Here is a 20,449-nt window from a genome sequence, read left to right on the forward strand (position 1 = left end):
CAGGGGATCTAAGATAGAGTGATTTCTGGGGTATGGGTCGGAGAGGGTAAAGTGTCCGAAATATACCGGGAGATGAGGGACAAGGGGGAGGCGATGATAGAGGAGCTGAAGGGAAAATGGGAAGAAGAGCTGGGGGAAGAGATTGAGGAGGGGCTATGGGCTGATGCCCCAAGTAGGGTAAATTCCTCGTCCTCGTGTGCCAGGCTTAGCCTGATTCAATTTAAGGTTCTACATAGAGCACATATGATGGGAGCAAGACTGAGCAGGTTTTTCGGGGTGGAGGACAGGTGTGGGAGGTGCTCGGGAAGCTCGGCGAACCACACACACATGTTCTGGTCGTGTCCGGCACTGCATGAGTTCTGGGGGGGCGTGGCAAGGGTAATTTCAAAGGTGGTGAAGGACCGGGTCAAGCCAGGCTGGGGGTTAGCTATATTTGGGGTTGCGGAAGAGCCGGGAGTGCAGGAGGCGAAAGAGGCCGATATTTTGGCCTTTGTGTCCCTAGTAGCCCGGCGAAGGATTCTACTCATGTGGAAGGAAGCGAAACCCCCAAGCGTGGAGGCCTGGATAAACCACATGGCAGGGTTCATAAGATTGGAACGAATAAAATTTGCGTTGAGAGGATCGGCTCAGGGGTTCTCCAGGCGGTGGCAACCGTTCCTTGACTATCTCACGGAACGATAATGAAAAGATAGAAATGACAGCAGCAGCAACCCAGGGGGGGGGAGGGGGGAAGCACTATTTTGTGTTTTTGCTATTTGTTTTTTCTTTTTTTTTTTATAAAAGTTGTTGTTGTTAGCTCACTATATTATTATTTTACTAATGTTATTTACCAGTTAATGTATAATCCCTTGTTGAGTTGTAAAAACGGAAAAAATTTTGTTTGAAAAATTTTAATAATATATATATTTTTTTAAATAAAAAATTGTTATGACTGTTACTAATTTAATGAAGAAAATGATCATCCTCATGGGTACTCTGCCCGAAGTCAGATCCTTAACTCATAGCAGTCGTTCTGTATTGTCCTAGCCTGTACTGTTCTTTCATTTGCCAATAACTTCCTTCAATTTTCAAGCCTCCCAACACCGATATTCTCTTCCTTCTGTTTTTTCCTTGAATTCTTCCTCTACAATGCCATTGACAAGTCAGTTTCCTTGTGTTTCTCGGTCTTTTCCTAATTATGTTCAACAATTTTTCATTCATTCACTCTTCACAGCACTTTTTCAGTTGTTACTATTTCTGTCCAGCAGAACCTTTCTCTTCTCCTCCAAACGCACATTTCAAAATTTTTTGCAAGTTGGTCTCCTTCTTCTGGAAGGTCCGCATCTCACATCTCTAAACACCCAAGTTGTTTTTTAATTTGGTTATTCAATCTTCCAGTTAACAAACATCTTGTCTCACAACTATAGCCTTTCCCTTTATTATCCTGATTCTAATTTTTTTGTTGTACCTTGCACCTGTTTCCTAAATACTTGAATTCTTGCATCTGTTCTCATTTTCTCCAATTAATATCTGAATGATTACTGGTGATTTTGATGTGCGCATCCGTTTGGTTTTGCCAAATGTTCACTTTCATTCCTTTTTTTTTAATAAATATTTTTATTGAGTTCTTGGTTTACAGAGCAAATATATAAATATAAACAAACATTAGGATATGAAACAAAAACAAAGAAAATAAAAAGTAAAACTAAAACTATTTACACATATAATAAAAGCAAATTACTGCAGATGCTGGAATCTGAAACCAAAGAGAAAATGCTGGAAAATCTCAGCAGGTCTGGCAGCATCTGTAGGGAGAGAAAAGAGCCAACATTTTGAGTCCGATGAGTCTTTGTCAAAGCTAACAGACAGAGAAAGTGGGAAATATTTATACTGTGGAGTGAGAATGAAAGATGAGTCATAGCCACAGAAACCCAGGGAAACCGGTGGTGCTGATGGCCACAGAAACCAAGGGGAAAGAGTGCTAATGGCAGTCCCCAGAGAGAACAAAAGATATGAAAGGTCAAACAGTAGAGAAACTACCATCAGAGGATGAACTGTAGATTCTCAGTCCACAGTATAAATATTTCCCACTTTCTCTGTCTGTTAGCTTTGACAAAGACTCATCTGGACTCGAAACTTCAGCTCTTTTCTCTCCCTACAGATGCTGCTAGGCCTGCTGAGATTTTCCAGCATTTTCTCTTTGGTTTCACAATAGAACGGCTTCACCTATTTGCATACATACATCGCAGTTTCCTTTTTCTCCTTACAGAATTTGCAGTGCCAGGTGTGGTCCCCTGTGTTTCGTCTCCCACCGGTTTTCTCTTTGTCTTTTCCTCTTCCCCCCCCCCCCCCCCATCTTTTGTTCAGGTTGTTGCAACCCCCCCACCTCCAGCCCCGTACTCCTGTTCTTTGGCTTCCTAGTTGTTGGCTACAACCAGGTCTTGGAACAACCGAGTGAATGGCTTCCACGTTTTGTGGAAGCCTTCTTCTGACCCTTGGATGGCAAATTTAATTTTCTCCATTTGGAGAAATTCCGACAGGCCAGATGGCCACTGTGCAGCATTGGGTGGTGCTGCTGACTGCCAGCTGAGCAGGATTCTCCGGTGGCCGATTAGGGAGGCAAAGGCAAATGACTAGGCCCGCCTCCCCATTAATAGATTGAGCTGTTCTGATACAGGTGAAGACTGCCACTCTTGGGCATGGCTCCATCCTGATTTCCACCACCTTGGACGTAGCCTTGAAGAAGGCTGACCAGAACCCAGCAAGTCTGGTGCAAGACCAGAAGATGTGGGCGTGATTGACCGGGCCGTCTTGGCACCATTGTTCACTTTCATTCCTAAATTCGTACCTACTGTTACTAGCCTATATTCTAGTTCTGGTGATCCTCCTTTTATGCTTGCTGCAAGTGCTTTTTCATCTGCATATCTATATGTTATCATTTACTTCTGCCCCATTTTAACACCAGGCTATGTGTCAATACCTAATAAAAATAGCAGTACATACAGTGACATGCTGAGGGGGTACTACTTTTATTTATTTATTTTGATAAATATGAATATTTGAAACTTGGCCAATCAGCATGCTTAAATTAAATGATTCAGACTTGAAGTTTATGATGGATAAAGTTAATTGTTCACAAATCCTACCTTGCTGTGCTTTATCCACATTATAATTGGCATCCTGCAGGAGCTTCGCCACAACTGATTCAATATCTTCACCCACATATCCGGCTTGGGTTAGGGTAGTACAGTCACAAATGGCAAAGGGAACCTCTAGGCATCGGGCAAGAGTCTGGGCAAGCAAGGTCTTACCTAAAATAAGAAACAAAATAAGAAACAAAATGTTATTTTTTAATGTCCACCATCTTTGCAGCTAATCACCTCCATCCAAAGGATGGATCAAGTGATACTACATCACCTCCACAATTATACTATGTATAATGGCCTTTGCATCAGCAAAGAACACATTGAGTACATAAAGGAAAAATGCCATATATAAAGTCTAAGCACTCAAAATTACTTATTGATAAAAACACTTCAATTATTTTTAACATCGTATATTAGTTCAGCAGGGGATGCCGATGCAATTATATTGTGCAAGCATCTATGACTCGATCACAGTTGATGTTATAACTGGATGGGAAGATCCCAGAACGGAAGCCTGGCTGAAAAGACCATAATTTTTACTTTTTAAATGGAAACATGGTGGGACAGAGTCACAGGACGGACAACTGGTTTTTAACAACAATATTTAAAAAAAATTAAACATAAAAAGTTGGATTATTATACAATACCTCTTTATTCCAGCCCCCCTTAGCTTAACAAATAAACATATTGAAGGATCAACATGGATAACAAATTACATTTTAAGTTACAATGGTTTAGTAAACACACATAATAATAATGATAATAATCTTTATTAGTGTCACAAGTAGGCTTACATTAACACTGCAATGAAGTTACTGTGAAAATTCCCTAGCCGCCACACTCCGACGCCTGTATGGGTACATAGAGAGAATTCAGAATGCCCAATTCACCTAACAAGCTCGTCTTTCGGGACTTGTGGGAGGAAACTGGAGCATCTGGAGGAAATCCACGTAGCCAGGGGGAGAAGGTGCAGACTCTGCACAGAGAGTGACCCAAGCCGGTAAACAAACACGGGTCCCTGATGCTGTGAAGCCATGAAGCCACAGTGCTAACCACTGTGCCATCCAAAAGTGACCCAAGCCGGGAATAGAACCCGGGTCCCTGGTGCTGTGAAACAGCAGTGCTAACCACTGTGCTACCCTGACGCCCATGACGACTATGGTCAAATATACATACTCTACTCTGAACCCAAGTATCTGCGGATTTCTCCTCAGAATCCTTCCAGTTGAAAGTTTCCAAATTCCACCCCCAAAAACATGCTTTAAAATCTTCACTCAACAATACTTTCCCTTAGCTGTCTGAATTCCAAACTTCAGTCCAGGTTTTACAAATGACACTTTAAACAAAACTTTGACTCCACTTTTAACAGCAAATCCAGTCCAGGATTTTATACCAACCTCTTTAGGATTTCTTTGTTTGGACTTCTATGCAAACTGCTCACAATTGCTTTAACTCTCGATGCGGAGATTGTATTAAAATTACATCAAACATTTCATCTTCCTCTGAAGCCTACCGTCCTACTTTAAAGCTAGTTATCATAATTGTCTCTTTAACTCAGAATACTTGTTCACTCTTCTTTGAACTCCTCTGAACATTACCTTGGTCACGGTTCTCTTAACTTCAGATGTCTTTAAAGCTCTTTCTGTACCAATTCCCTGGTTATCTGGATTGTATCTTTGCAACTCCCTTGTCCTGTCCAATTGTTCTTGGCAGAGTTGACACCCCAGTGGCCTGTGTCCAACTGCCCACAAATTGAGTTAAAACTAAAAAGCTTCACTAACATACAAGGACCTTTGAGCTTTGACAAAGGTCATCTCGACTCGAAATGTTAGTTCTTCTCTCTCCCTACAGATGCTGCCTGAGTTGCTGAGATTTTCCAGCATTTTCTCTTTGGTTTCAGATTCCAGCATCCGCAGTAATTTACTTTTATCTATCTTACAAGGCCCCAGTTGCTAATAGAAACACAGATCTAACCTCCACACATACAAACATCTTTGTCCAGTATGAATCTAATTATAGGCACAGAAACAGAAGTACCCAATTAATTTTTTTCCCAATTAAGGGGCAATTTAGTGTGGCCAATTCACCTACCCTGCACATCTTTGGGTTGTGGGGTAAGACCCACTCAGACATGGGAAGAAACTCCACACAGACAGTGACCCGGAGCTGGGATCGAACCCAGGTCCTCGACGTCATGAGGCAGCAGTGCTAACCACTGTGTCACCTTGCCTCCCAGAAACATTAAATGAAACCCACATTAAACTATACCTTATTTCTAATGTTTACCAACACAAATATAAATCCCTTAAAACTACCTTTATTTGCCTAATACCATCCATTTACTAGAACGGTCATCGACATCGGACTGGTCTTAAGTAGATCAATTCCTTACCCTCTTCTTAATCCAGGTACTCGCTTGATCTTTCAAGAACTCAAATGATATTCAATTTTGACAACACTTGCTGAACTAAGACAAAAGCATTGCAGTGTGTATAATCACTGTAAAGCCTGATGCAGAACGGTAAAGAATTAGCTCCCATTTTGTTAAACTGACCTGATCCTGTGGGACCAAGTAACAGAATGTTGCTTTTCTCCAACTTTATGTCATCATGAGTGGAGTCAAGCACCTCTCCTCCTCGCTTCTCTTGGGGGATTGACTGGCTTGCCTGCTGCTGCATGGAAGCTCCAAGTGCATTGCCGTGTGGACTGATACCAGCAATCTGTAACAACTCTACGGGAAAGAAAAACGAGTGTCCACATAAGAACATGAAAATCATAGTATTTTACAGCTAATTCTATATTGCAATCTTAATCACTTGATGATTTTTCTAATATATTTATAGCAACTGTAAAAATTACATTAAGTAAGTGATTTAAATAATGTGTTACTCGGAGTCTAAATATTTCTGCTGGCACAAAGTTATAGAAATAAATTTAATAGCATCCAATTATTTTTCCCAATTAAGGGGCAAGTTAGCGAGCGTGGCCAATCCACCTACTCTGCACATCCTTGGGTAGACCCATGCAGACACGAGGAGAATGTGCAAAGTCCATATGGTCAGTGACCCGGGTCCGGGATTGAATCCGGGTCCTCAGCACTGTGAGGCAGTAGTGCTAGCCACTGCGCCACCCATCTGCTGGCATACACAATTAAAAAATCATGTAAAATGAAATAGGACAAGAGTAAAAACAGAGAGTACAGAAATCGCTGCCAACTATGTTATAAAACTAGCGCTTTCAACATCACATGATTTTGAATCAGACATCTATAGAATTTTTATAAACATTACCAAACTGCCTTAATTGATGTTAAAAAAAATGTTTTCTAATGATTTGGCCCAAAAGCAGAATCATAGAATTTACAATGCAGAAGGAAATGAAAGAAAAAAAACTTCCACAATTAAAGAGGGCAGGATGGGTGACCATTAATCAATATATGTCAGTGATGGGGAAACTAAAGGTTGTCCAATACCTGTTAAGTAATGGGTTAAGAGACATTGCAATTAGTTGTCTCATTTATGTTAAATATCCATTAATTGACACTGATATGTAAAGAGGCTTCAGGTGGCGTATAGTTAGAGTTTTGTGCGAAGGTTGTTGGAATGAAATAAATGTGTGTTTGTGAAAAAGGAACAGAACTTTAGACTCTTCATATCACAGCAACTAAAACGTCTAACAATTGGTAGCAGAGGATGGTTGCTGTGTAAATGTAAAGGGTTGAAAGATACAACTTTTCCAGATCAAACCAAGGAGTGAGTGAGAAAAGGAAAAAAAAAAGGGATATATGGCTGAACAGAGGATAAAGATGGCTGGATATGACTATCCTCCCTTATTTTCTGCAAGGGAATCGTACGACCAATGGAGAAGTGCAGTAGTTATGTGGACTAAGGTAACTGCTTTGGGAAAGAGAAAACAAGGTATGGCATTGGCTCTTTCTCTACCATATGGCAGTAAAATCCAAAACAAAGTGTTTTCTGAGCTGGAATTGGAAGAGTTAGACTCAGAAGGAGGTCTGGAGACTTTATTACATTATATGGATAAGATTTATAAGAAAGATGACTTGTTAAGTGCGTATGAAGCATGGTCGGATTTTGATAAGTTCCGGAAATGGAGGATATCTCCATGGAAGACTATATAATGGAATTTGGCAGACTATATAAAAGGCTGCAGAAACACAACCTGGAATTTCCACAGTCTGTGTTGGCCTTTAAATTACTTGACTGTGCTAGAGTGAGCAACATGGATAGGCTCCTGGTTTTGACAGGAGTTCAGTTTACTGATAAGGATACCTTATTCGAACAGATGACAAAAGCTTGACAAAGGTTTCTGGGGAAAACATTTGATTCCGATGGCTCTGATGACCCAAATACGTCAGCCTGCAATAATGCAGAATATGGAAGATACACTAGTAACAGGATGGCAAAATCGTATGGCTACGAACAGGGCTCAAGACTATAGAAGGAGACCGAGACAAGGAAATTATGAAGACAGAAACCCAGTTAGAACCTACAATAGGAAGATGAACCCCAGAAATGCACGGGGCATGTTAAATCGATGTTTTCGATGTGACTCTCAATACCATTATGCTTGCAACTGTCCAACTCGTTATGATAGCGTGTTTGAAGCGACACATGACACGGAAGAGTCAGAAGAGGAAAAAGATAGTGACCAGAAAGAAGACATTGTCCTAATGACAAGCAGTTTTACGCCGGTAATGAGGGTGTTGGTTGCAGAATCCTTCAACTGTGCTGTATTGGACAGTGGCTGCACATCGACTGTGTGTGGAATTGACTGGTTAAAATGTTACCTGGACTCTTTGAGTGCTGAAAATCGAACAAGGTTAAGGAATTTGAAAGTTCCACAAGTTTCAGGTTTGGGGATGTTAATACTCTGAAGTCGGTGAAAAGAGTGGTGATCCCTTGCAATATTGCCGGAGTGAATCATTTCATTAGCACGGATGTTGTATCAAGTGAGATACCTTTGCTTCTGAGCAGACCGTCGATGAAGAAAGCACACATGAAACTGGATATGAAACAGGATAAGGCAACAGTTTTTGGAAAGATGGTGGACTTACAATTTACAGTCGGGACACTATTGTATTCCATTACTGACAAATAATATTTCAAGTAGAGTGGTTAAGGATGTGTTAATGGCAGTTGAAAATGGGACTTTAGCTGGTAAAAAGCTTGTGGTATTAAAACTGCATAGGCAATTTGCACATCCGTCTCCTCGGAGGCTGAAAGATTTATTAAAGGATGCAGGGGTAAGGGATGACGACTATACTAAACTGATAGAACAGGTTAGTGACCGCTGTGAAGTTTGTAGGAAGTACAGAAGGACACCAGCACAACCGATAGTAACCCTACCTTTGGCCAGGGATTTTAACGACATTGTGGCCATGGACCTTAAGATCTGGGATAAAGCAAATAATATATTTATTTTGCAATTTGCAGATTTAGTAACCAGATTTAGTCAATCAACGATTGTACGAAGTAAAGAAAAGAGAGTAATTCTGGATCAAATCGTGGAAAAATGGATAGGGACAGGAATGGGTCCACCGGCACAATTCCTTACGGACAATGGGGGAGAATTTAATAATGATGAGTTTAGGGATGTGTGTGAAAACATGAATATCAAAATTATGAATACGGCTGCAGAAAGCCTATTTAGTAATGGTATCTGTGAAAGAAATCATGCTGTCATCTATGACATGCTTTGGAAAATTTTGGCAGATCGATCAAATTGCAGGCTAAATTCAGCTTTAGCATGGGCAGTATATGCAAAGAATTCATTGCAGATGGTTGGGGGCTATAGTCCTTATCAATTAGTGTTTGGTAGAAATCCTAAAATTCCGTCCATTTTGGATGACCAGCCTCCAGCTTGGGAGGGGACTACAATTAGCTCTGGTTTTACTGAACATTTAAATGCATTACATAGCAGTAGAAAAGCTGTTTTGGAAGCAGAAGTCTCTGAAAGAATTCGCAGAGCTTTAAGACATAACGTATGGCCGTCAGATGCTGTTTTTCAGCAAGGAGGCATGGTATACTATAAGAGAGACAATTCTAATGAATGGAAAGCCCAGGGAAGATCATTGGCATAGATGGCAAAACAATTATTTTGCAACATGGTAATCAAACTGTTAGGGTACATTCATCAAGGATAATGGGTACAGATTACACATTTTCAAATTTAGACAGCAGACAGACATGACGAGGAATCAGAGTCACCTGGTACGCATGTGTTACAGAATTATGAGGACCAATTAACTGATATAGACAGGGTTTGTGTGGAGGAACACAACTCTTCTGATGAATTAGAACAGGCCATTTTTCCGAAAGGGCAACTGCCAAAAGTTGGTACGAAAGTGACATACTTGCCTGAAGGGTCTAGTCAATGCAACTGTTATTAGTACAGCAGGGAAGGCCACTGGAAAGCATAAACATTAGTTGAATGTACAGAATTCAGGGGAAGGAGTCAAGACAATGGATTGGGAAAACAAAGTTCAAAAATGGAGGGCACAGAAACGCAGTGCCAGTTCAGATAGTACATCGGATAGTGAACAGGTCCGCAGGAAAAGATTGAGAACTATTGACAGGACATCCCACAGCAGAAAGGAAAGATCAAGCAGGAGCAGTACAGAACGAGATACCAGGCGGGAGAGGGGACGTAGTTTATCAAGATCTCGGAACACGAGTAGGACTACGAATACTAATAGGAGTAGAAGCCCACATGCACGTGAGATTCTGGTGGCTTCAAATAAATTAGATGAAAAAGTTCTCAAAGAAGCTAAACAGCAAGAATTGCATACCAGGCGGGAGCGGGGACGTAGTTTATGAACATGTAATATTCTCGGAACATGAGTAAGACTACGAATACTAATCGGAGTAGAAGCCCACATGCACGTGAGATTTTGGTGGCTTCAAATAAATTAGATGAAAAAGTTATCAAAGAAGCTAAACAGCAAGAATTGCATAGTTGGAGTGAATTTGGGGTACACACGGGTTCTTTCGGATGAAACTTATAAGGCAAAGGCCAGGCTTGTGGCAAGGGGATTTGAAGAAAACTTAGAAGATCAGGATTTAAGGGTAGATTCACCTACAGCAGGAAAGGTTATTTTCAAGATCTTCTTGGCTCTATTAGCCACAAAGGCGTGGGAATGTAAATCTATAGATATAAAAGCTGCCTTTTTGCAGGGGCATCAGCTCCAGAGAGACATTTTTCTCTGTCCTCCCAAAGAAGCAGCTAACACAGAAGGGGTACTCTGGAAGTTGAACAAATGTGTATGTGTATAACAAGCACCTTTAACACTGGCTGCTTGTCATAGTCTGGCCCTAAATAACTGCCTGCCCAATCAACTCAGGCCAGAGAGTTTGAACTCAGCTCTAGCACAAATATCTGCAACCCTCAGTGACACAGATTAAACAAAGTCACATTCAACAACTGATCTCAGGTGTTTTGAATAGACTCAAAAGAAATTAGTAACCCTCCCCCACCGTTTGATTTTTTTTTTCATACAATGGCCATTAGGCATTGGTTTGCAGGCTATTAACTGCCTATCCTCCACAGGGGAACAAGAAATGAACTCCCCTGCCCGTGTGGAGTTTGCACATTCTCCCCGTATTTGTATTCTCCCCAAAGATGTGCAGGCTAGGTGGATTGGACACGCTAAATTGCCCCTTAATTGGAAAAAATTAATTGGGTACTCTAAATTTTTTTTTTAAAGAAATAAACTCCCCATGTCACATCTGTCTCTCATGCACAAAACCTGTGCACAAGAGCTGAAACTACCGAGCCCAGGATCCTTTTCCATCTGGTTGCCATGTGACAATTATTGTGATGTGCTTCAGGTATTGTAGATCCAGAATAAATGGTACAACTTTTACAATTTCTGTCTCGTAGAGAATTTGTCACCACAAGCTGGTGATTCACAACAAAGGCACAAGTGAAATTTCCAATTATGAAACAGAAGATAACAAAGTCCCAAAACCTGGAAAGATGGTCTTATAGCCATTTCTAACTTTTGAGTGCTAATTTTAGATTACTTAATGATTCTACTGCCATGTCCAGTTGTTTATGCTAGAAATAAAACAGTAAAATGTGTAACTATATATACTAACAGCTATTTTAGAATCTAAATGTTAATTGCGAACAACTTGCATTTATACAATGCCTTTAACTGAGAAAATATCCCCGAGTGCCTCATAAAGATTTAGTAAAAATTTCAGAAAGGTGACGGAAAGCAAGTCCAAAACAAAATGAAATGAAAATCGCTTATTGTCACAAGTAGGCTTCAAATGAAGTTACTGTGAAAAGCCCCTAGTCGCCACATTCCGGCGCCTGTTCGGGGAGGCTGTTACGGGAATTGAACCGTGCTGCTGGCCTGCCTTGGTCTGCTTTCAAAACCAGCGATTTAGCCCTGTGCTAAACAGCCCCTGCAAAAGATTGGTTTGGTGAAGTTATGGATTAATTAATTGCTGTATCTGTACAAACAGCACAATTACGCTAGATGTTCAACTTAAGTTGAATAACTGTCTGCACAACAGTGATTAGATTGAGACTCATCATAAATAAACTTATCCATGCAAAATTATATTTTTTATTCCTAGCAGGAAATGAATTAGTACCTAGGTCAATCAAACAGCCATATATCCATTTAAGGACCATAAACCTTTAATAGATCTAATCTCATATTTTAAATGTACCCACAGATACCAAATGTGTGGATTTAACCTTTGGATTTATTAATAAAATATTTTTTAAATGCTAGTGGAGTAAGTTGAATGGTATAAGAAGAGCAAGAAAAGTTGTTTCAGACTGCAACAATTATCCTCCTGTGGAGTGGTCACACATTTCATCCTGGTCCTACAGGGCCACTTGAAGATACACGTTATCACTGCTCTGAAAAATGTTTATAAATCATATGCATCAATCGTTATTTTTGTCATGGCAATATACTTGAATTAATTTACTAAATATAATGCCAAAAAAAAATAATCTTAAATTAATGTGAAATGTGATAAAATCTTCATTTAAACCAAAATAGGTGATTGATATATTTATATGTAATATAATAAATGTAATATTGATATAAATATAATCAATAAAAATGAAACATAAGGCCACAGACAGTCACAGCTTTGAAATGAACCAAACTGACTCATTTGATCCTAGCAGTCACTGACAGAAGTTGTGTTGGGTGTCAGATTTCCCAGAGGCTCCATCCAGGGTCCCTCATTCAGCAAACTGATGGTCAACTTTACAACCTGGCCTTCTCTGCCGAAAGAGAGGAATTCAGGGTGGTGACGCTGCCTGGGAGAAAGCTTGACAGTTATAGGCAGTGGGGGAGGCTGTGCTGGTAAGTTGTGCTGACTTTTTTTTGGCACTGACATGGAACTTTGCAGCTACCTTTGGGCTGGTAATATAAACCGTGGAGGTTAGGTTGAAGTGTCAGCACATTTGTGGTGCTACTGTTGTCATGGCTTTGTAAAGGAGATTATAGCTGCCACTTCACTTTGAAAATTGGTCAACGCTAGATCCAAGTAGGCATCACCTTTAGCTGAACAATAAGTTGCACAATTACACAGATGGTCGAATTAAATCAACGTCCATTCGACTCAACAATTACGCTAAACATTCAGTGTAAACCCAGAATCCGGTTCAACCTGACTCGCTGGTGGCAAGAGCCTGCACTGCTTCACTTTGAAACTAACAAGTCCAATCTGGTGCCAAACCTGGCTTACAATGCAATTATTGTACAAACAAACATGATTCTCTCTCTCCATCTGCTGCATTGTAAATATACCCACTGAGGCCATTACAACTACAAGAAAGAATGCAGCAAAGTTGTGTCCTTTTGTTCCTTTCAATTTGTCATAATTGAAGCTTGCAATGGGGGAAATTATCTTAATTTATATTACTAAATTCTGACAGGAGTAGACAACAGAGTGAAAATTCATTCATAAGCAGTTGCACCATATAGCAAAATGTCTAAGTTTGTAGATTATATCAAGAGTTGAGGGAATGTACAATGTTAAAAGGTAAAATACAGAGGGTCTTACCAACTCATACAGAAATGTTAGCCAATGCATATTGGAACAAAAAGCAACAAGAGAATTACAAACTGAAGGGTTCGTTACTGATGAAGATGGGTCACTGAAGAAATTTAAATGCAATAGTCAGCCAAACAAAGAATCACATGATGGCAGTTACAAAGAAAACTAGGTTCAGATACATTAGTAGATTCAAAAAATATGATGTCTGAGAAATTAATAAAGTCTCAAGAATACTTAATTGAAATACAACCACAATGCATACTGCAACAGGTGCACTACCTTTGGCATAAAAGCTTAGTCAGGGATCCCTGTCCGCTTGGCTGATAACGATTAAGAGGTCATCCCAATTGTCTCGAATGGAAACATCAGGGGCAGGATTCTTCGGCCTCCCAGCCGAATGCTTCTCAGCAGCGGTAGGTCACGTGCCATTCACTGGCGGCAGGATTCTCTGCTCCCGGTGCCATCAATTGGAATTCCCATTGAAGCCACCCCCCCTGCCATTGGGAAACCTATGAAACCAGAGAATCCCGCCGCCAGCGAACGGTTGGAGAATTCCGGCCCAGGACAGACTAAGTGTCACCATGATCAATGAAACAATGTTAGAGGCTGAGAATACAAAATTGTCACTTGAGTGGCTTCTTGGATTGGGCTATAAATCTGGTTAAAGATGCATGCCCACTGTTTACCATGGAGCCAGATGTGACTTCCTGGAACTGACATCAGTAGACTGAAGAATTCAAAAGAGAATTGTATCAATTTCTGATTCAGCAAAGAGGAGAACAACAGAGGCTTGAAGGAGGAAGAGAAAAAGTCGGACCAGATCCTAAAGGAGGACCTGAATGACAGTGTCAGCTGAAAGATCTGAATGACTGTTTCTCATTCCAGCATTTAGTTCTTAAAATCAGTCAAGTTTCAAAAGATACAGCAGTCAAGTTAATGGGGTAAACGTAATAGTACAACATTAGCTTTCTCATCATGCGGGTGCAGAGACACACAAATACAGACAAAACACACAACTGCACCACTGCAGATTTGTGGAGCCACAGACGTTTTTTAAAATGGTGAACAAAATAATGGCTTAACATACAAGAGGAAGAAATGAACATATCACTTTCACCAAGGTATAACAAGTAAAAAGGTGAAATATGCCATTTCCCCGTCTTTTTAAAAATTACATTCTGTAAAGGCTAGTATACAGATTATATCATCAGGGTTTTCGTAAGGTCAAATGTGCTGATTCAGCTTAATGCAGTGACCCGATTATGAAGTTTTACCGAATACCATAAAGACTTATAGTTGGGATTTTGAACATGGAACAAGCTTTGAGACAATCACCATAGTTCACCAAGTAAGAAGTCTTACAACACCAGGTACCTGATGAAGGAGCTGCACTCCGAAAGCTAGTGATTTGAATCAAACCTGTTGGAATTTAACCTGTTGTAAGACTTCTTACTGTGCCCACCCCAGTGCAACGCCGGAATCTCCACATCATAGTTCAACACAGTGTGTCTCAGAAATAATGAAACAAGAGCAAACCATAGTTCACCAAGCTTCAGGGCAGCACGGTAGCACAAGGGGCAGCACGGTAGCACAAGTGGATAGCACTGTGGCTTCACAGCGCCAGGGTCCCAGGTTCAATTCCCCACTGGGTCACTGTCTGTGCGGAGTCTGCACGTTCTCCCCGTGGCTGCGTGGGTTTCCTCCGGGTGCTCCGGGTGCTCCGGTTTCCTCCCACAGTCCAAAGACGTGCAGGTTAGGTGGATTGGCCATGCTAAATTGCCCTGAGTGTCCAAAAAGGTTAGGAGGGGTTATTGGGGATAGGGTGAAAGTGAGGGGTTAAGTGGGTCGGTGCAGACTCGATGGGCCGAATGGCCTCCTTCTGCACTGTATGTTCTATGTTCTATGTTAAAACCTTTCTCAAATTAAGCTTTCAATTAATATCACATTACAAGTTATAAATCAAGCCTATATTGTTGGAGATGGGGGAGACGATGGAAAATTGAAGAATAAAAAACAATTTTAGGGACTTGCAGAAAATAATAAACTTGTGGAAATTAGATTAATTTCAGTCAGTGCTCTCTCCCCAAAATTAGTTTAAAGTTTCTAAACATTGGGGGCATGTTCTGTATTTTGTACAATTTTCTATTTAATGAACACAAGTCTTCTCAAAAGCACCACTGCACTTTATATTTATTGTTCTTCTGAAATAGTTTCAGAAGAAACCTCAACTTGAAACAAATTTGTACAATCACCTGTGTCCATTTTTAGACCACTTAGGACTTACCCCGAGTGGTTGGATACACAATTCAGTTAACTATTGAACTGGTTTAGTTTTCAATCAAAAAAATAAAGAAAGAGAAACCAAAAAAAGGGCACAGGTGAGAAGATGGAGTCAACTTACTTGTAAATCTGTACTCATCCTCTCGTCTTCGGATTTCTAACTCTACAGAGAAAGGTTAGAAATATTGTCAAAGATCGAACTAACTAGATGCAGCACAGGCATAGATGAACTTTTAATCTGTACATTTAATAAATATATGTGCTGCATTTTACTTCTTCACACTGGTCTCCAAAACATTTCTAATCCACAGAACAGATTCTGACTGGAGTAGTCTAATTGTACACTGAAACCTTAAGTGGTAAAGGACTTCCATTTAACCACACCACGACCTACAAAAAAAGTTGAAACAAAACATACCAGTTGAGAACTACATAAAATGGACATTTTGAGGAGGGACAGGTGGTATAAATCTAGTAATGATTCCTATTGCAATGGAGCGCAAACCTAAATTGCCACGGCTGATTAACTATATTAAAAATGCACGCTTTCTATATATTTAGTGTACTACAGCAGACCATCAGGTAATATTCAACTTCATATAAAAGGTAATTCTTCTGGAGACTGAAACAAAATGCTTCTTTTCTTCTATCTAACTAAACATTACAACAGATTACATCACTGTAGTTATTCACAACTAAATAATTTACAAGTAAGAATTTAAAAATTCTACATTCGTTGTATTTTTGTATCGAGGTTCACCCCAATTTGTTGGATTAAAATAAGCCAATTTACAGCTGAAAGTTCAGTAGCTTCTGTTTCAACCACTGCTATAGTCCACTTAAGCCACTTGTACTTAAATACTAATTTTGGAAGAGCAATTTCAAGTATACTTTGATGCATGAAAATAAAAAATGGATGTTTTAAAAAATAAATTTTTTTTTGATGTTTGTTTTTACAAAATGCTAAAGGTGGATTGGAGCTACAAAAGTGAAGATAAAATCTGCAAGGTTTTACACACGGGAAAGGAGGATGTTACAAGTAAGCAGTGCATGCATGGCACATCTAAAATTGAAACGTAAAGTTAATATGCCAAACCACAGTTTAGAAACAATAAACAAAGCAAGCGGAAGTATACTGCTAATTCAGTTGGCAAGTCAGAAAATGAAATGGTGAGCCTGTACATTTGTCCAGGAACTATAGCCTGCATTGGGAAACACAGAGGTCAGTAACCTCCCAGACTGTAGAGCTAGAAGGAACAACGGTGCTCCTTCCAACCACACATTAAAGGACTCGATTGCTGCTCCAGACTTCCCCACCACCCCACAGCATAAAATGTTCCCACAGTCTCCAATGTCAAAACATCATTTGATACCTTTTTAAAATACATTTAGAGTACCCATTTTGTTTTTCAATTAAGGAGCAATATAGCATGGTCAATTTACCTACCCTGCACATTTTTTTGGGTTGTGAGGGTGAAACCCAAGCAGACACGGGGAGAATGTGCAAACTCCACACGGACAGGGGGCCGGGATCGAACCCGGGTCCTTGGCACCGTGAGGCAGTAGTGCTAAACACTGCACCACCGTGCTGCCCCATTTGATACTTTTTGTGTATTAGTTGGAACAAGAACCTGCAGTGAAGGCCATTATACAGAAATTACATTTTACAAAATAAACACTAGTAGTTGCTTTACTAGAGTACTAATGGACAGCTTTCAGAGCAATGTACATTCCAAGAACTTGGTTTTAGTAAAAGGAGCTTTACCACATTTAGTTTTCTGCAAACAAGGACCAAGTTCCAGGTAAATGACTATCAAAAATTCTACGGACTGAAACTTGAAACTCAACTAGAAGCAATCTGCGTACATGTCTTGACCTGAAACGAAAACGGAATGCTGTGTGCAACTCATGTTGCTGATACAAATAAGGCAGTCTGTCTTAAACTTGATCAACACTTGCAGTCCGCGGCAGCACGGTGGCGCAGTGGGTTAGCACTGCAGTCTCACGGCGCCGAGGTCCCAGGTTCGATCCCGGCTTTGGGTCACTGTCCGTGTGGAGTTTGCACATTCTCCCCGTGTTTGCGTGGGTTTCGCCCCCACAACCCAAAGATGTGCAGGGTAGGTGGATTGAACACGCTAAATTGCCCCTTAATTGGAAAAAATGAATTGGACACTCTAAATTTATTTTAAAAAACACTTGCAGTCCTGCTTCAGCTACAATTCTGTAGACAGTTTTGCAACGTCTCTACTGAATATTAAACACGACAACAGTTTTCAATTTGAAACAAATATTACAGAAATTAAAGATCAACTATGTCCCAAAATGCTGTGCTTATATTACACTATTTCAAACAGTATTTTTAATTATCAATATTGGTCAGCAACAGTCCATCCATAAATATATTTCACTGCTAAAATAGACTGACAGTATATTTGATTACTATGCTTGCAAGAATGGTAAATACGTTATGTATTACATCTGACAGGAATAAGCTGGCAATAGAAACTATCATTAAAAGCTTTGACATATAGTTGATCATCATGAAAACACAAACACTGGGCAATGAAATGTATTACAGCCCATTAACAAAAAGGTAATTTGATTAGATGACTCATAAGATACTCAGCATAAACAGATCTGGAAAGGCAATTATACCCATTAGAAGTATTATGGAACAGATTTTGCCATCCGTACAGCTCCATGGCCAAGCAGATTTGACATTTTTCCAGCTGCTGGTTTTTATGGGAGCTAAATCACTGCAGTGCTCAATTTTGACTCATATCCCACATAATAACACTTGATTTTTTGGCGCATGGAATTAGTATTTAGTTTGAGGAAACCTCTGCTGCAAACATGAGTCATAAATTCTGTGAAAAGTAACCAGACAGCTGCTTGAAAATGAATATTAATCATCAAGGGGAGCAAACCAGAAAGTGGGATTTAGCTTGTGGAAAATAGACCATCAACAATATTCATTTATATACGAGAGAGAAAATGCTGGAAAATCTCAGCAGATCTGGCAGCATCTGTAGGGAGAGAAAAGAGCTAGAAAGTGTCATTAGGAACACTTTCTGTGTGAAATGTCTGTGAACATTTCACTATGTTAAAGCTGTTAGAGACACTTCACAGGAGCATTATAGAGCAAAGTATAACACAAAGTATAACACATAAGGAGCTATTAGCTCAGATGACCAAAGAGGAGTAAAGCTGGATGAAGAGGCAAAGAGGTCAATCAAAGCGCATTCCAGAGATAAGGGCCCAGGCAACTCAAGGTACAGCCACCAGCAATGGGGTGATTAAAATCAGAGATGCTCAAGAATCCAGAATTAGAAGAGGGCAGATATCTCAGAGGGTTACGGGGCTGGAGGAGTGAAGCAGTGGAAGAATTTGAGAAAAAGGACGAGAATTTTAAAATCAAGACGTTGTTTGACAGGGAGCTAACATAGATCAGCAAGCACAGGCATGATAGGAGAATGGGCCGAACTGTGAGTTAAGACCCATGCAGCGGAGATTTGGGTGACCTCAAGTTTATGGAGACAGAATGTGGAAGACTAGCCAGGAGTGTATTGGAATCGGAGTCTTGAGGTAAATTAAAGTTGCCATAGTGCCATGATGACCATATGCTGCTTTGGCCATTGAGGGGGGGGTGCTAACTGGTGGTGATTTAATCTGAGGGTCACCACACCTCAGGTGAGGGGCAAGGTTGAGAATACGGGGCCCTTCATGAATAACCTCAACCGGTACGGGAATTGAACCCGCTCTGTTGGCCTCGCTCTGCATCACGAACCAGCCGTCCAGCCAACTGAGCTAAACCGAGCTAAAGATTTCTAATACAGTGTCCTTCTGTTTGAAAACTTGGAAAGCCTGCAAAACAAATATTTTATCTCTGGAATCAAAAGTTAGCAATTGCTTTCAGTCCCTCATCCACTCCATTTCTAAACTGGGGAGTTTGTATCCACTGAGAAGTATCTAATGTGCTGTGGCAGGATCAAGTTCTCACTGTAATGGAAATAATTTTTTAAAACTGCACATAGAGGGAACATTGCCCAAAACAAAGCACAGTGCAGGAAACTCTACAGAGTGAGATCTTGCAAAAGAGACCCAATGGACAATCAGCAGCTATTCTGAAATATTTTGTACCCTGATCAGCAAATCTTAAACAGGACTTGGTCTCACACGTAACTGAAAGACCAAGAAAGAGATTCTTCTATTTGTACATGTATACGCACTTTGCTTTTTCAGGCAGGACTCATCATGCTGATTCTATCAGGCTAAGGCATTAAGATTATTTTTAAATTCTGAAGTTTTAAATTTCCTATTTAAGTACATCATGTTTAACTTTTCCTCCACAAGGGCAGCATGGTGGCGCAATGGTTAGCACTGCTGCCTCATGGCGCTGAGGTCCCAGGTTTGATCCCGGCTCTGGTCACTGTCCGTGTAGAGTTTGCACATTCTCCCCGTGTTTGCATGGGTTTCACCCCCACAATCCAAAGGCAGGATTGGTGGATTGGCCACACTAAATTGCCCCTTAATTGGAAAAATGAATTGGGCACTCTAATTTTATTTTTTTTAAACGTTTCCTTCATCAAGCTGCCAATATTTGCGTCTCTGAAGTAGGTGGCATTATACTCCATCATGTGGTGACCCTCAGGTTAAATCACCACCAGTCAGCTCTCTCTCAAAGGGGAGAGCAGCCTATGGTCCGTCCTCTGGGACGTGGCAACATTTACATTTTTATTGTCCATTTTGTTAGGGCTATGGGTATAATAATTGAACCAAATACAAATGTTTACTTTTAAGAACCTGTTATCACTGCACCCCTTAAGAGTCATAAATTGTCTGCACGTCGTCACCTTACAACATGAGTCGTGAGATCTGATCGATTCTTAGTTCTTTTTGATACATGAAGTCCATAACCATGCTTATGAATCAAAACCGGGGAGCCCAAACACACCAGAATCACATGCACAGATCAAATCCAGCAATACTATG

At 40.4% G+C, this 20,449-nt stretch overlaps 1 protein-coding gene across 2 annotated transcripts in view; it reads right to left on the reverse strand.

Annotated features, from left to right (window-relative positions):
* Positions 1 to 20,449, reverse strand: part of clpxa (caseinolytic mitochondrial matrix peptidase chaperone subunit Xa) — a 71,675-nt gene that overhangs the window by 20,472 nt on the left and 30,754 nt on the right. The window contains exons 6-8 of one of the 2 annotated variants that reach the window (XM_072470597.1): positions 15,579 to 15,620; positions 5,680 to 5,856; positions 3,126 to 3,290 (exon numbers count right to left, since the gene is read on the reverse strand). In XM_072470597.1, coding sequence (XP_072326698.1) covers positions 3,126 to 3,290; positions 5,680 to 5,856; positions 15,579 to 15,620 — 384 coding nt within the window. The remainder of the gene's footprint in view (positions 1 to 3,125; positions 3,291 to 5,679; positions 5,857 to 15,578; positions 15,621 to 20,449) is intronic. The other variant, XM_072470598.1, reaches the window with a different exon arrangement.

This window comes from Scyliorhinus torazame, chromosome 12, assembly GCF_047496885.1.
Source record: "Scyliorhinus torazame isolate Kashiwa2021f chromosome 12, sScyTor2.1, whole genome shotgun sequence".
Lineage (NCBI taxonomy): Eukaryota > Metazoa > Chordata > Chondrichthyes > Carcharhiniformes > Scyliorhinidae > Scyliorhinus > Scyliorhinus torazame.